Below are 16,660 nucleotides of genomic sequence, written 5' to 3'. Positions count from 1 at the left end.
ATTCAGACTTTTTTTTAGAATTTGTCCTCAAGTAAAACTGTTTCTTCACAATTTTTGTTGCCTATGTTTCAGGGACTCCTCACAGCCCACACGATGGGCTACAGTCAGCTGTCTGTTATACAGCTGTGAATGCAAAGTACCTTTCCTGAAGCTCCAGATCTGCACTAGTTTCAAAGTCAATACCTAGCTTTTCATTAAAAAATAAAAAAATGTATCGTTTCAGCTATAACAGCAGCAATCCAAAGGATCACTTGACAGTTTTCATAACTGCAGTTATTAAAATTTGTGTTAATACAATTGTACAAGTAATAATTAAATTGTAATAGTAATGATTAAAATTGCATCAGTATTTATTATTTGTTCATCATGGTAAGCTTGTAGGTGTATCACAGCAACAAGAACTCACTTGCACACATGGATATTACACCTCACCAAGGCATGGGTAGATTAGTCCTACAGACACGAATGAGACAGATGAATATATAAAGTTATGTAGCAATTGGTTATGTAGTGAAATCTTATCTTTAGACTACTGTGAAATCATCTTCAAAATTAATGCAGAATGTATCAGCTTAGTTCTAAATGTTTCAATAGAGAAACTCATTAATTAAAAACATCGTCTTACATGTGACAGAGTTTTACTTACCAACAACATCGAGATGGTATGTGTGATTGATGGATCCGTACTGGTTTTCCACTACGCATGTATAATTTCCTTTGTCAGACGGGACCACGCTCTCCATGATGAGACTCCAGTGCTGGTTGCGGACCTGGCGGGTTGTAAGTAGAGAGGTTGGGAACTTCACTAGCATAGTTTCACCCTCTCCTCCTCCAGAAGAACTGTTTTCTGAATAGTTAACCTTTTGTAATCCATGTTTAAAAGCCTCTTTCTTCTGTGCTCGTTTACAGTTCTGGACACTGAAATACTTTATTTATTCCCAATCAGGTACAGCACAGCTGCAGCAGTGAAAGCTTTCACGCATTCTGCTATAAGTTTACCTCGTCCCTGATCTGAGCGCTGCGCACTCAGTCCTACCAGGCTTACGAGGATGGCACCAATTAGCAGCAGTTGTCTTACCAGGCTTTACCTCTCAATCCACTCTAAAGCAAATTCACACCCTCAGGATATTTCCCATCTGTCTCCAAACAATAATCTGATATTAACTACCCACCAGCAATATGGGATGGATATGATCCCCTACCATCTAAGTCTCCATCTTTCTCTAATAGCTCAATTACACAGCCCGCATTTTGGAGAAACAAAGTACAGAAGGGCAATGTTTGGGATCCCTCCCACAGGCACATAGAATGGCCACATCTCTTGCTGCTCTGGGGTACCACAAGACAGACGTGAAGATGCTGCCTCATGAAAAATGCCTGAAGAAAATCCTCATGGAAACAGAGCATAAGGATACACATTTATTTCATACAATCCTTCTTGGACAGAATGTATTAAAGGTGCTGATTCTGTTCCCATTTGAACTCAAAAGGAGCGTTGGCATTGGTCTTGCAGAAAATAGGATCCAGCCCAATACTGGAAGGATATAGAGTCATCCGGTACGCATATATATATTTTCTGCATCATAAATTGGCTCCCCAAATGACCTTTCTGGCTATCCACTAGCCCTTTGTTTTAGCATTACGTTTTTGACAAAGTGCTCAAAGATCTTAACATTATGTAGCTGTAATGTACAACTTTTAAACTGCAAAGTACGTATTTTAGCAAATGGAATAAAAATACAATCTGGTACAGTCATTTTAATCAGCCAAATGGAAAGCAGTAATTCAGTGTAGTACACCAGAAAAATTTATGGACCATTCAGCGACACTTCCAGTAACTATACATTCTTAAAAGATCATTACAACTATAGGTCTGAAATCCTGCTTCGTGCCTGACTATTGTGTAGGTCCTTATCCAGCAGGGAAAGGCTATGCGGGACTGCGTCCCCGGTGCCGAGAGCTTAACTCTCACACCTGCTGGAGGTAAAAATGCCTTCAGTTCAAAGCTTGGAAGAAAAGAGTCCTCTCTGTAAGGGGCTCCTGGCTTTTATAGTCCCCCCAGCTAGTAATTAGCTCATTAGCTAGTTATTACTATTATTGTCCAGTTACGGTCTAATAATATTAGCTAACAACTGGCCATGTGGGCTTTGAAAAACAAAGAAAACTTAGACGAGACTCCAGCAGCAGGTGAAGGGCATGGATGCTAACCAAATGTTGCAGAAATATGGGACAACATGACCCCAAAACCTCCAGCCCAAACTTAGAGCTGCTCTCCCCAGCCCCCCATCTTGATGGTATAAATCAAAACTATATATTGATTTTTTTTTTTCACACTATGAAGAGCTAAGAGCTAGCTTTCTATAAAGCTAGAAAGAGTTTATCAGGGTTATTTTATTGTTATTCTGCTAAGCAACCTTGAAAGTCAAAGTTTGGGTCAGGAAGAATTACTGTCATAAAACGCTGGTAAATAACAAATACAACAGCTACATATTTTGGATATTTTACTTCTTTAGGAGCTATTTTGGGGGAGACTTGGTCAAAGTGACCTGAACTTTTTGCCATTACAAGTTACATCACACTTCTCAGAATCAGAGCAAGTGTTTTTAACCTATTTGACTGCAAAACAGGAAGAACAGATCACGGTTCCGTGGAAGTTAAAACAAAATAAAAATTGGTAACAAGCTGTAAGTAATTAATTTGATAGGAAAATACAAGAGATTGTTTAGCATTCAATAAGAAAACATAACTAACTTACAGCCACAAGTGGATATACTGGATGGCAATATTAAAAAATATTTGTGCAATTTCCCTTCTTTTAGCTCCAATGAAAAGAGATAATATCTTTATAATAAAACAACAGCTTAAGCCTCTTCAATTTAAGCTAAACAACTGCTGTAGAGGCCCAAAACATTTATGACACATTGTCACACAACTGGATTTATGTCATGGATCTGGATTCAACTAGATTCAGCTTGTTGGCTTAGTGCTTTCTGGTTACAAGTGCAGCATTGCAAAGCCCAGAAAAACTCCCCTTTGCTGGGGATGACAGCATCTCCTACTGAAGACTCCCAGATTGAACCCTTCATTCTCAGACACGTGATGGTCCTGCCACATCCCTGCAACCACGCAGCTTGCAACACCCTGATCATACAGGCTTTGTTAATGTGGTCTTTTTAAGTAATGTGCTATCACTCCCTAGTCCTGTCTTTGGGCAGCAAAACTGGTGTCATTACTGACAACCAGAACCAAAAATCACACCAGTTTACGTAAAAGCTAGTTTCAAAAGAGGTTCAAAGCAGTGCATCCACAGTACACAGGTCTTACACCAGCCTTTTTTGTATGGATGAACTACAACAGTGATATTCATTTTTGGGGAAAAAAAAACAAACCAAACAAAAAAAAAAACCCACCCTTGTGACTGAAGTTGCAAATAGATGGTCTCTTCGGTAATGCAGGTTAAAGCCTTTAGCTCCCTCCTGGTTGCTCACTAGGGCCCTTCTAACTGAAGACACCAGTCCTACAGCTCTCCAAATATTCCCTAATAAGTTTCCCTGGGTAATACCAACTGGGTCCATTTAAGCCGTTTAAATAGATGACTTGAGCTCACCTGGCAGACAGAACATATTAGGGAGCTCAGGTGAACTAAGCCACTAGGAAAAAAAGTGAAGGCAGCAACAAGTCGCTGAAAGCGGGAGCATCCTCACCAGGCACATGGGATCCAGCAAAGGACAAGTGTCCACAGCCAGAGATTTGTCAGTTGCAGGAAACTCTTCCAGCTCCTCAACCTGACTGGCTCCTTGCCACCTATTATCCTGTTATTTCTACAATTTTGTTCCCTGGTGCCCTAACTTCATATTGAGTTTTTTCAAAGTCCCAGAGAATACCCACACAGTCCTACCTACTCCATCACCTGGTCTTCAGGGTACCCCTTCCAATTTGTCATTGCCTTTTCTTGACATAGGGAAATTCAGGGAACAACCACATTCCAAGTATCCCGAATCACAGCTTTACCCTTCAGATACTTTGTTGACACAGTTTAATAACTGCTTTTGCCCTCTTTTTTTTTTTTTTTAATTGCTTTGCAATACCTATTTTCGTGTTTTATCTGTGCTTCATACCCAAAAATGGTATTTTATTGAGGTAATAAATATAAACTCAACACATTTTTTTCCTGACCAGGTATGGACACTTCTAGCAAATTACTAAGGTCATCATTTTTGGCCATCTTCTCCATCAAATTTTTAAACAATTCTTCGAAACAGTCTCTCCAAACAATTCCATTTTTAAACTAAATTATCAATATCAAATGCATACAACTGTACCCTCAAGATATAGCTTGGAGGTGGAAAACCTAAACTGGAACCAAAATGCCAAGAAATATTGGTCAGAAATCTAGGAAAGGGCAAGTAGTGTTTCATAGAAACGTTTTGCTTTTGGAGTACCCTATAAAAAATTGTGGACAGTTCTGTTTAATTTTAAAATACATCTCTTCAGTGAACAGATACATCATTAAAAGTTGTCACTTAGGAAAAAATGGTAGAAAGGGGTCAATTTTAAATGAATTTCAAAAGAAAGAAGTATTAGAAACCAAAATGTGATTCCCCACAAAATCAGCACAGTTCAGACATATACTGGTACTGCTCAGGCAGAGAGAACAAGTGCAGAACCATCCATACAAAAGCTTATGGCTTTTACAGTTCCTATAGAGTCAGAACTCTTTCTTTACTCTGTATTTATCTGACTGAATTTAAATGTGTATAAGATGACTGTAATGATGAAGCTTATCAAAATGCATGTGAAAACACACATCTGTTAATACTTAAACAACTGATAGAAGTACATTTGCTTTCCGGGTGGTGTACAGGAAAGTAAAGGCTCCTGTGGTCTCTCATAGAGGATTTAGATTATTCACTCAAAGAAATTATAAAATGCCTTTAAATGCACAAGCAAGACCTATCATCACTTTAGAGACAGATAAAAAAAGACTAAAAAGGGTTTAGACATTCAACAACCAATCCTTTTCTCCTTACTGTAGGAACCTTGGGTATACCTTGAAAAATCATAAGTGGTTCTATTTTGAAATTCACCACCCAGAATTAGTCATGGTGGAGGAATTTTGCTCTGGAAGCTATCTTGGCCAGCACATACACCCTTCTTCTAGCCTGCCTGAGTGCAAATTGACTCAAGACATTCCCCAGTCGGAGGGACAAAGTGCTACAGGCCACTATCTGATTGCGATAAAGAGAATACGAAGAAGAGATTTCTTAGCTCAAGGCAGCAGGAGAGACATGGCTGGAGGATTACTGGAAAGCTTCACATTTTTCTTCCCTTTACTTTGTTCTTAAAGTCTTGAAGGGATGATTGCCTCTTCCGAAAGGGATAGACAGAGTTACATCAACTGGTGACGACCAAGTTTGGTTCCAGCTATTCTACTTGCTCAAAGCATTACGAAGATCTCCAGCGGAAATGCTTTACATATAGCAACGCCCAGATTCAAGACAAGCTACTGTACAAGAATTATCATGAGTTGCTGTGGTATGTGTCTGAAGACAGACCAACATGGAAAGACTTAGTCCTTTCTGAGCATTCCTTCATTACAAGTTTGTCAGTATAGAAGTGTCAAGAAAATACAATTCTCTCTTTATTCCAGAATAATTTTGAACCAAGCCCACAGTGACCTCATCCTGTCCCTCTAACAAGAAGAGGGCACAGCCTTCAGAAGCTCTGGAGACCTCATTCTTTAACACCCATTCACTGAAAACAAGCTTTACACCTTAAAAAAGATGGTTATTCAAAACACCGACAGAATCTGGAATACACATAGATTTGGTAAGCAAAATAACAATGATAAGTAAATGCCTCCAGGTCATTTAGAATTTGATGTATTTCTGAGCAACAAGAAAGTCTAAAATCCCCTCTTTTTTCCTTTAGACTAAAGAGATGTAAGAAGTTATGATTTAGAATTATAGGTATATACTTCACTTATCCAGCTGGCTTTAGAAATAGGCATCTGTGGTTTCTCCCCAGAGTACGTACATACCTCGGAAATTGTATATGTTTAATACACATGAGCAAAAATTTAATTTGTGCCACTTAACGGGCACAAGTCTAAATGAGCTCACCCAGATCCCTAACACAGGCTAGCAGTGGCAGCACAGAGCCCTACACAGGCTGTTTTACCCCACCAGAGATCATCCTCCCAAACCAGAGAGATCAGGTATCTCCACCCTGCCTTGCAAGACACACGTTTTCCTTCATGGTTTTCAAGAGTGATATCTGCATTTCCCCTTCATGAGATGTAAAGTGTTCAAATAATGTCTCAGTTAGTACCAAAACAGTTGCTATTATTTTCCAAGACAGGATTAGTTTGGGTTTTGGGGTTTTTTAATTGGCTTTTTTTTGTTTTTAAACAAGCACTGAGAAAGGTGAAAATCACTGAATTGTAGCCAATTCGTTAACACACCATAGCGTTATGAAAGGCAGAAGGTGTTGCCAGGTGTACGCTCATAAGCAATAGTAATTTATGGTGTAAGCAAACATAAATGGAAAAGTCTACTTAGACAATTAGTGTTCATGCGGGGAGATTTTCTGGGCTTCACTCTCTGCTAACACAAATGTTGGAAAAATTGACACTTTCTACAGTAAATCTAGCTAGAGAGGAAAGGAGACTACAGCTTGTCCTCCTCTGCACTGGAAAAATATAGTTTTTGTACCAAGCAGGATCTGAGTCAACAGCACACGATGCAATATACACCCTGGCTCCATCACGGCATCGCAAAACACAGCACCCCGAAAAATACTGCAGTCACTGGGGTAAGGCAGCAGTGTGGTATCAGAGGAGGCAGCCCCCAGGACTCGGTCCTGAGTTTACTGCGTCATCTGGAAAAGTCAGTTAACTTCTGTCTTAATTACTCGGCAAATTGCTCTGGGCTCCTCAGCTCTAGGCTGGGGTTACAACCATGACACAAGGTGACTAACTTGGAAACTTCTCATCTTTGGAGAGAAGTTGCTGAGGTGTCGGTTACATGAGGAAGACCCTGATAGAAGGTCTGCAGAAGAGGTTACGGTAACTCAGAAACGTGGGGCAGGATGGCAAGGATAGTACTTGAACAGCAATTTGCTGTCAATGTCACACACTCCCATTCCCTGTAAGGAGCGGTATAAGATGACCAAATCCTGACTTCTGACCTGACCTCGGCAGATACCAGGAGGTTAAAGGTCTGTGCACTAACCCACAGAGCTAGCTGGCCTCCCTAAAACTCTCTCTTAATCAGTAACCACTGATTTAGAATGAAACATCTAATCTGAAGCTGTTTAAAATTCAAACAAACCCTTGTAAGTAATTGCTGCTACTTTCCCTCAAATTCTGCTTCCCATTTCAGTTTCACAGACCATAAACTCTATAGAAAATAATAACTTTTGAGTTCCAACCCTTCCTTTATTAAACTGCCTACAATCACCAGTCATTTTTAACAATGCAGCTGAAAATGAATAGAGCAAAATAGTCTTACTCTGCTTTGCAAAGTCAGTCTTTAGTTTTCCAAATAAGTCTCTATAAATAATCCTTAGCTGCACTGCTATGCTACAAGCTTGAATTTGAGAAACAGCAAAATATAGAAGCAGTGCTCAGTAACCGCCAAAGAAACCATCCACCCTTCCACAGAAGAAAACAATTACAAAATAATAACTTTTGAGTTCCAACCCTTCCTTTATTAAACTGCCTACAATCACCAGTCATTTTTAACAATGCAGCTGAAAATGAATAGAGCAAAATAGTCTTACTCTGCTTTGCAAAGTCAGTCTTTAGTTTTCCAAATAAGTCTCTATAAATAATCCTTAGCTGCACTGCTATGCTACAAGCTTGAATTTGAGAAACAGCAAAATATAGAAGCAGTGCTCAGTAACCGCCAAAGAAACCATCCACCCTTCCACAGAAGAAAACAATTACTTTTTTTTTGCTTCTACATTTGATCCAAGGCCATTAAAAGATTTTCTGTTGACTTCAGCAAGTTGTTATCGCATGGTCGGTGTTGGGTTTCCCATTGCCGGACAACGAAATTTGACAGTGTTCGCCGCTGGCACCGCGTGTAGCCTTTTCTCCATTTTGTCCGTATGTGTCCAATAGGGTGCCCCTGTTTCAAAGAGATACATCCAGAAATATCAGTACTTGGAAACTGAGCTCCCTTTCCAGCTCCTTCCACAGACATAAAGTGCTGCATGTATTCGTTTTAGCAGAGACAGCGTGGTTTAGAAAGAGTACACGACTGGAAATCATATGTCGCAAGTGCTGACCAGAGTTTTGCAAACGGCTCAGTCTGGAGCCTTGAGTATATAATTTATGACAAAATTCCAGTAATTAACCACAGATATCCTTTGTTTTGTGTATGTCAAGTAAGACAGAGGGACCAAGTTTTCAGCAGACTCAAATGATCAGACGCTTTTGCCTCAAGTTGAGTTACTGTGAGCGCTCCGCAAAGTTTGAATTCTTGGACCCCAGCTCTGAAGCCAGACAGACCAAGTCAGACGACCTGTTGGAAGCCTCAGCCTTAACCTTTCCCCATCCATTAGAAGGGGGATAAACATACCTACCCGCCTGGCAGCACGCTAAAACTTACAGTGTACCATGGCAATGTGAGCTGTGCTGTTACGGTCATAGAAACCACTAAAATATATTTACAAATGGAGGACCAGCCAAACAGCAATAGCGTTGATCATTTCGCAGAGATTTCCCACTCTCCAGAGACTGTCGAAGCCCAAATGTTCACCAATGTCCAACACTACGACACAAAACAAGAGTGTCTCTCTGAGCCTGTACATACTGGAGTGATGACTTTTACCAGGCCCTGGCAAGACTCTCCTGGCTCTCACTCACTCCTTCCCATGCCCTGGCCCAGCCTGTGTCCACACGAGGAGCATGAGGAGCGCACGGAAAACCCCTCTCTTGTCCAGCTTCTCAGTCATTTGTCATCTACCAGTACAGCAAACACAGCAGAACAAAACATACAACTATCCATCTACTTTTACCCTCCAAGAAGTAAATTTGGATAGATAGATCCATATACAAGGTTATCCCATGCTCCGGATCTATGCACCACTTTGGCTACATTGCACAGCGTCTTCATGGCATCGCTTCAGCTGTCTCACCATAACAGTTTTTAAAAAGTTAAAGATTCAAGATCTGTTTAATAGTAGGAAACATTAATTTCTTTTACAATGGAGTTTTCCTGAAGCAAATCAGATTAGTGTGGAATTTTTAGGACTAGAGGGGTCCAGAAAAATAACTGTTTCTCTCAGCCCTGTTTCATTTCCTTCATTAGCAGCCTAACACTCCACTATAAACAAACTCTTCCGTTCCTCAAATATTTATAGCAGTTCTTACAATCAGTGCAAACTCAGAAATCCTGCCACCCCCCTCTCTAAATAAAAATACAGCTGGATAGAAAATACAGGAATAAATCCTTTAACAACGTCTCTCTCAGTATAAAGAAAACATTCCAAAAGCAAGTCTTATAATGATGCTAAGAACGATAAGTGATTATTTTTTTTGCCCGAAGTGGCAATTAGTGTTAAAATTAATGAAGTAGAAAAGCACAGCAAATTTGTGCATGTAATCAAAATAGAAAATCAGGTAACTATTGAAAAATTAACTGCAACACTAAGAAATTGTTACACGGACTAAAGTGAATTAGGGATGCAAGGAAAAGCACTGTTAACATTGTTTGCTAAGACCAGGGTCACATTAAAAAAAACAGAAGACTTTAAACAAAGCCAACCAAAGGAATTAACTACTACATGCAAAGACCAAATTACATTACAAGTATACCAGGCAAAGGCAGAATTACATGTTGGTACTGATATATTAAAAGGATATTTTCTCTGGATTGCTAAACATCTTCCACAAGGCAATGTAAGGTGACCAATATTGGGCCCTACCCACAACTCCCACAAAGTCAAAGTAAACTGTGGCAGGTCAAAGCCAATCAACCATCCAAACCAGTTATATCAGTATCTCAGACAGAGCAGAGTGCCTAGATTTGACCCCAAACTGGCAACACCGCCCCAGCAACTTTGCAGCCAGCATGGTCATTTCTCATCACGTCCATCAGACGCATCTTTTCTCACACCTATAGAGCATAAAAAGCTTGGAAGCATCCGCTGGCAAGCGCAACCTCTGAACCACAGGCTCCACAGCTCGCCCACGTGAGCACAGGCTGGATGAACCAAGCTCTGGAGAAGCTCCCATCAGGGTGCAGGCCAGGACCAGGGCATCTGAGTTGGTCAGGATCCGTCCACCAACAGTTCCCCAAACAAGGCTGCTTCACGCAGCCAGGTTTCTACTCAGCTACCAGCCCGTACTGCATTACAGGGCAGCTCATCCTCTGGTTTTCTGGTTTCTTTCTTTCCCCCCTTTCCATCAACCTTCATCCTTTAAAAAATCTGCCCCTGGAAGAGAAGTACCCCAGTAAGACTCATATACAACAAATGCACAGGGAGGAAAAACTTTGCTCTATGAAGAGGTGGGAGCAGAGAAGAGGCCGGGGGGATGCAGGCAGGAACGAAGGGAAGAGGTTCAGTTCTGTGCCACAGAGAGAGGGGGAAAGGAAACTCTCTGGGCTGGGAGAAAGGACTCTGCTTGGAAAGCTTCCCCTCACAGAACCCTCACATCAGCATAACCTGCAATGCTCCTGAATTACAGGGGAGCTTGGAGAAAAACATGCGGACATCACATGTTGAAAACGCCATCTGAAAACGCTTCAAGACATCCTACCATTTTTCACTAGGTAGTAGCAATGTATATTGGCAGCTCCTCAATATGTTTAAGGGAAAAGAGAAAAAGGCAGCAACATCCACAAATGGTAACACTCGCCCTCATTTTGTGCTTTCATACAGCGACTGATCCTATTAACACACAGCATTTCTCTTTATAGATTGAATTATCATAACCTAAAAGCACCTTTTACTGCTTCTATTTGTCTTGAGAGAAAAAACATCCAGATTCACTAAACCCAATAATGAACGTAGTTAACAAGTATATACCACCAAGTGCTGACTCCTCTCACAAGCCGTGTCCATCGCATCCCATCTTTGCTAACAGGACAGGTGGAAGTAGGTAGCACCGCTGTTAAAAGTTCACAGTAACAACAGGGCAGACTCCAGCACATAGCGGTAACGAGCAGCAGGGGAACGGGTGGGAATTCCTGATTGCTTTTAGAGCTCTCATTAGTGAAGAAAATATCCTGCTGACCCACACTGCACTCCACTGCAAATACATTACATCTAATCAGGCAAATCTCCTGCATGTGAAATTGAAATTAGGCAGCCCAGGGGACCACTTCACTGAATTCAGGACTCCTTGATTTTTATTTGGACTTACCTAATATAAAGAAATACAAAAGTAGTCAACTCCAAGCCTGCCTGACAAGCACCTCGAGCAGGCAATAGCGCGCCTGAAATGACCACATCAACCCCCCCTAAGGTTTTCAGTACTATTGTATTTGACCTTTAATTAAAAAACACTTCTAGGCAACATCCAATTTTTGCTGCTCCCTTGAGTGCGTTTCCACTCTACAGGATCTGATGAATTTGAACCTTGTTTCATCCTTTCTGAAATTCTTCAAGGCATGAAAAGAACAGCATGTGGATTACATTTAGATACTTTTTGTTCTTGGTGCCAATTTACCATTGCTTGGCCCAGAAGAAATTGTTTAAAGGGTGATAAGGAAAAAAGCCATAAAGCTTCCAGTCGCCTGACTAGAATTCAAGGCGGAATAGCAGCATCTTCAGGGCTACCCAGGGGTCTCCAGAATAAATTACTGTTGGTGGACCTCAGTGCAACCATCACAACAGCTGCTGCCTTGCCAGCACCAAGCCAGGATTATAGAAATCCCTTAAGTTAGGGCTACCTCTCAAAATCATGATGAGGACGAGGCAACAAGTATGACAATGTATATTCCACTGCTGCCAGTAGGAACCGATGATCAGCCCTTAGCTTTGTAAAAGAAAGTCCCAGGTCAAGGTCCTGGAGAAAAAGCCTTGGAGGTGGCCCTCCAGAACCAAGATGAGGCACCTCTTTAGGGCAACAAAGGGAAAAACTGAGTTGCCAACAAAGCTATTTTGTGGAGAGAAAGGACTATTTTGCAGTAGAAGCAATCCTGCACCTTCCACGAGCACTAATCCCTTCAACAAAAGCTGGAAGTAATAAAAAGCTATTCAGGATGCAGTCTGGAACAAATCTACCACAGTGTTTTTTCAGACAGTTAGAATATCTGTCAAGCTAGAAGGACACCAAACGCAGAGTGAAATCTGCTATGCGTGCCTTTTACTTAGAAATACACACAGGGCAAATGGTCGAACACACATGTGTACATGCGAGTGCCCTCCTCTCCCAAGAGCAAGTTGCTCCTCACAGCCACTTAAAGCCTCCGTTGACTTCAAGAGCAGTTGTATTTTCTGGGCAGCCTTGAAAATTAGGCTAGATTTCCTCAACAGCCTCTCTGCCTGCACTGGAAAACCTTGGCCTCTGAAAGCATATTTGTAACAGAGGCAAAGAAAATAAAAAAGCTTAAAAGAATACTTACCATCGTAAATAAAACAGCTCTAAAAGGTTTGCTTTAGTTTTAAATATGCGGAATTCTCGGAATGAGAATGCCAAGGTTCAGTTTCCTGTGGAAGGCACTACAGCCATTTCCTGCCTCATCACATCATAATTAACATGCCAGGACAGCTGGACTTTATCAGAATTGTTTCATCAAAAAGCAACAAGCTTTGAAGACTATGGCCTTTTGTTTCCATCAGTAGAGGCATAACCAGGCCAATTTCCATTGCTTATCCTTAACGATCCCAGCTGTAATTTGTATGTAAATTATCAGTTAAATTGTTTTAGATCTGCAAAGCTCAAACCATGATTCAGGAAACTCTTAAAGACTTCTTTCTCTTAAAGAGCAGCAACCAGGAACTCTTGTGATGTCCTGGACTTCCCTAGGCTCTGCCTAACATAGGCAGGAGAAGGGCATTTGACCATTTCACACCACTGCCTGCCACATGGCATTGCTCAGGGAGGACTTAGACTACTCCACAACTCCTCTTTCACTTTTCAATCTGTCTTGCAACAGTTTCTTAAATTAGATGTGGCCTTTTGGACACGATATAAAATCTAGAAGGGGAATGGCAAATTATACTGATGGGAAGGCTTAGACGTCACTGGATACACGAGCTTCAGTGGTTTGCAAAAGCACCACACCATGTCCCACCCCTAACTTTCCTACCGCTCTGATCTTGCCAAATCACAACCCTCTTTCAGCAACGTTGTATTAGTCCAACTGAGTTACTATGATGCAAGTTTTCATTGAAAACAGACTACTTGCAGGGATGTGGTGCCCCAATCGTTCTTCTGGTTCCAGCTCTTCCTGTCGAGCACTCGGACATTGGGAGGAAGGCTGCGCTGCTCCCTGTGCCCGTCTGCAGCTTGCAAGAAGCCCCAGCAGTTTGCTTTTTACAAGGTGCCCACAATCTCATGAGGACTTGTTTGTGCAACGCTCTGCTCAGAAGCAATCTGTCTTCTTGCCGTTTCCTCCCTTCTACACTGCAAGACTTTGTGCTCCCCCTCCCATCCGAGATGTTTAAATGTTCACGCTCTAGAGGCATCTTTCATTTTGAGCAAGGAAAGTGTGACTGACCCCTGCTAAAGTACACACCCCATCCCTGGCAGATGGAAATTGTCAATGGCCTTTCACCAGCTCCTGAATCAAGACTGATTAACAGTAGCTTAAAATGATAGCTCATATTACAAGAACATCACTAGTGTTACAAAAGACACCACTGGGTAGTTCTCCCTGTTGCGTGAAAGGGCAGGAATCATTACCACGATGTTACAGAGCACAGCTGCCTTGAGATCAGGTCCTTTTCTTTATTCTCGCTATAGGTGCTTCCAAAATCCATTTGTGCTCACAGTGAATCTCCAAAGCCATCAGCACAGATTAGAAGCACAATTGTCTTCGTTAACACACTGAAAATATTGCAAGCCCTTTTCTGACCGACACTAATAAAGCTCTAAAGTAATAACAGACATAGGGATATTTCCTAAAAGGAATTTCTACCCAAGAGTCCTTTTCAGGGGAACGCTAATGTTGCCTGGGTTTGTGGGTTTTGCCTAGACAACTTCTTTTAAAAGCAGTGTCCCTTTTCCAAACTTGCCAATTATCTTTGCCACCACATTCCTTTGTCAGAGCAGCCTCCAGCTGCTTAATCTCAGCCACTTCAAGCTGCACCTGTGAATCAGACTGGGTTAATCACACTAACAGATGGCAGGGGCCAAACAGGCAGCTAAGAACTTAGATCATTTTAAATAGCATCTAATGTTTCACAGCTTCAGACCAGGGGCAGTCATATACAACAGTAACTAACTAGGGGAGCTGAAATCAGTCTCATACTTTTATATCTGAACAAGTGTTTCAAGCATACAGTATAGCTGCCAATTACTAATCAGGCTGAGGAGCAAATATACTACCTGGCTACTGCATTCGGTAACTAGCTGACATCTCCCATGAAGGATTTCTGTGTTCTGTGTGTTATTGGCTTTACAAAGCACGAGCAATAGCAAACTACCAGTCACTGCCGGGATTTTGCAACAGTGCATAGGGGCATAAGGAACCAATATGAATTTTACTTTTTTTTTTTCTTAGCGACTGCTCTATTTAGAGCCTATTAATAGCTTTCCAAATTCTCTGAAGGGACTGAAGTTTAACTCAGATAGGTTTAAGTCTCTTTCAGCCCATTTTCATCATGCATAAGTAACATAAAATGTGGTTTTAGTGCTGGATTGCTTTCTTTGCAACAAACCTTGCGGTCCTTTGCAGACAAAAGAACCTCATTGTCTCCAAATTCATTCTCCCCGGGGAGATTTCTGCCGAGATTAAGGATTGAAGGATTTGCCTCATTACAACTTAATTTTATTTTTAAAGTTTCCATACCACCTTTTAACAAAGTGAGCTGGATCTTTGTTTCTTCTGTTAAATTTCAGCTCAGGTTCAGGGAAAGTTAGTTCATCTGTGAGAGTCTAAACCGGACAAAGACTGAACTTCAATTCAGGAAAAAAGAAAACTGCAGAAAAGCTAGCAAGAAGGGAGAAAGAAAGTACAGACCAGTAAAGCATGTTTAGAAGAATATTAGTTTATTTTTATTTTTCTTTTCCAAGTTACGAACTATGTGAAACAGAAAACGGAGAAGGACAAAGATACCACTATTTGACAGCCCATGCAGTTAACAATCAAGAAGCTCTGAAGGCAGGAGCACAAAAGACGGGACATTATTTTCCACGTGGATCTTGCTAGTGACTTCTGGCAGTTCACTGTTACTTACTCATCTGGTTGCTGTCATTCACAAAGTCCTCGGACCCATCATTGTCGTCTTCATCATCCCCAGAGGAAAGAGCATCTGCACATTAAAAATAATCAAGTCTTTAAACCAGCCTACTTTTACAGACAAATCAACCAATATGCTACATCTTAGATTATCCATCAAGGAGAACAGATGTTATGTTAGTTGTGCAGAAGCTATAGAAAAAGAAAATACAGCCACAAAATGTGTGTTATTCTTATAAAATTCTAACAAAACTAGCTAATAATCCTGAAACGCTACAAAGTTTCCAAAGGGAGCTTGCCAACTCCGAAAATCTCTTTCCACTTACAATTTTTATTTTTCTTAAAAGACATTCAGTTGAACAGAACTGAGTGTCTCCAAAACGATTTATCTCTAAACTTAAAGGATGTTGGACACCCCTTTTCCTCTTCTGATGCGGGGGGGGACAACACACGACTTGTATTCATTTTACTGGCTTTATCATCATCACAGAGACTCTGTATAATTTAATCCTGTCATAGTGGCATAAAACAGAGGGCTATTCAGCAGCTGTTAATCACTATAGATCCCACAAAGTAAAAGGAGTATATACAAACTGAGTCCGTTTAAGGGTCAGGACAAAGGGGAAAATACCTGAAATAACTACAGAACTCAGCTCCACTCACTGTGCCCAAGTGGACTGTTTCATGTTATATCATAATGTGTCTTTATATCACATTTTACAGCTTCTACATGCAAAAACCTATGTTTAACTCACTCACCTGTAACATTTACAATGAAGTACAGAGTATCACTGTCTAGGGTCCTAACAGCAGTGCAAGCATAGAGGCCCGAATCTCTGGGTGTAGCATCCTTAATTTGTAAGTACTCCCCAATAATCACTGTCCTATTGTCGGGCCCCAAAGGGACCCCATCTTTAGTCCAACTGATCATGACGGCGTCTTTCAATTGACAGCGCAACTCAAGCGGTTCTCCTGGAAGTGCTGAATATACATCTGGCTGAGAGATTTGGTATTTGGTTGGTGGCTCTGCGAAGGTGGAAGGAAAGGAGGAAAAAGTAGAAAGAGAAGGGAAAGGAGAGAATTTCCAACAGAAGTCAGTGAAGGCCCTTTTCATCCACAGAAATCAAGTTATGTTAAATAAAACAGTTTCATCCAGATTAGCCCAGCAATCTGTCTCGCAAAACTGAACCACATGCAGGTATGGGATAGGCTTTATTTTCAAGAAGTTAACCACAAACAAAGCTTGTTCCCTTTTGATCCGTGTCTCGACATGTGCCTTGTCCCAAGTGCCACGCAAAGGC

General features: G+C 41.1%; 1 protein-coding gene across 1 annotated transcript in view; it reads right to left on the bottom strand.

The window, feature by feature from the left end:
* The window catches only part of FGFR2 (fibroblast growth factor receptor 2), an 81,664-nt gene that overhangs the window by 49,536 nt on the left and 15,468 nt on the right, over positions 1 to 16,660 (bottom strand). Inside the window, exons 2-8 of the mRNA XM_009325895.1 lie at positions 16,119 to 16,385; positions 15,358 to 15,432; positions 8,016 to 8,132; positions 5,305 to 5,329; positions 5,013 to 5,029; positions 1,967 to 1,977; positions 649 to 770 (exon numbers count right to left, since the gene is read on the bottom strand). Of these exons, the coding sequence (XP_009324170.1) occupies positions 649 to 770; positions 1,967 to 1,977; positions 5,013 to 5,029; positions 5,305 to 5,329; positions 8,016 to 8,132; positions 15,358 to 15,432; positions 16,119 to 16,385 (634 nt within the window). The remainder of the gene's footprint in view (positions 1 to 648; positions 771 to 1,966; positions 1,978 to 5,012; positions 5,030 to 5,304; positions 5,330 to 8,015; positions 8,133 to 15,357; positions 15,433 to 16,118; positions 16,386 to 16,660) is intronic.

This window comes from Pygoscelis adeliae, unplaced genomic scaffold (genome assembly GCF_000699105.1).
Source record: "Pygoscelis adeliae isolate BGI_AS28 unplaced genomic scaffold, ASM69910v1 Scaffold4, whole genome shotgun sequence".
Lineage (NCBI taxonomy): Eukaryota > Metazoa > Chordata > Aves > Sphenisciformes > Spheniscidae > Pygoscelis > Pygoscelis adeliae.
The sequence above is the reverse complement of the archived record's forward strand: the minus strand, read 5'-3'. Positions and strand labels throughout refer to the sequence as shown.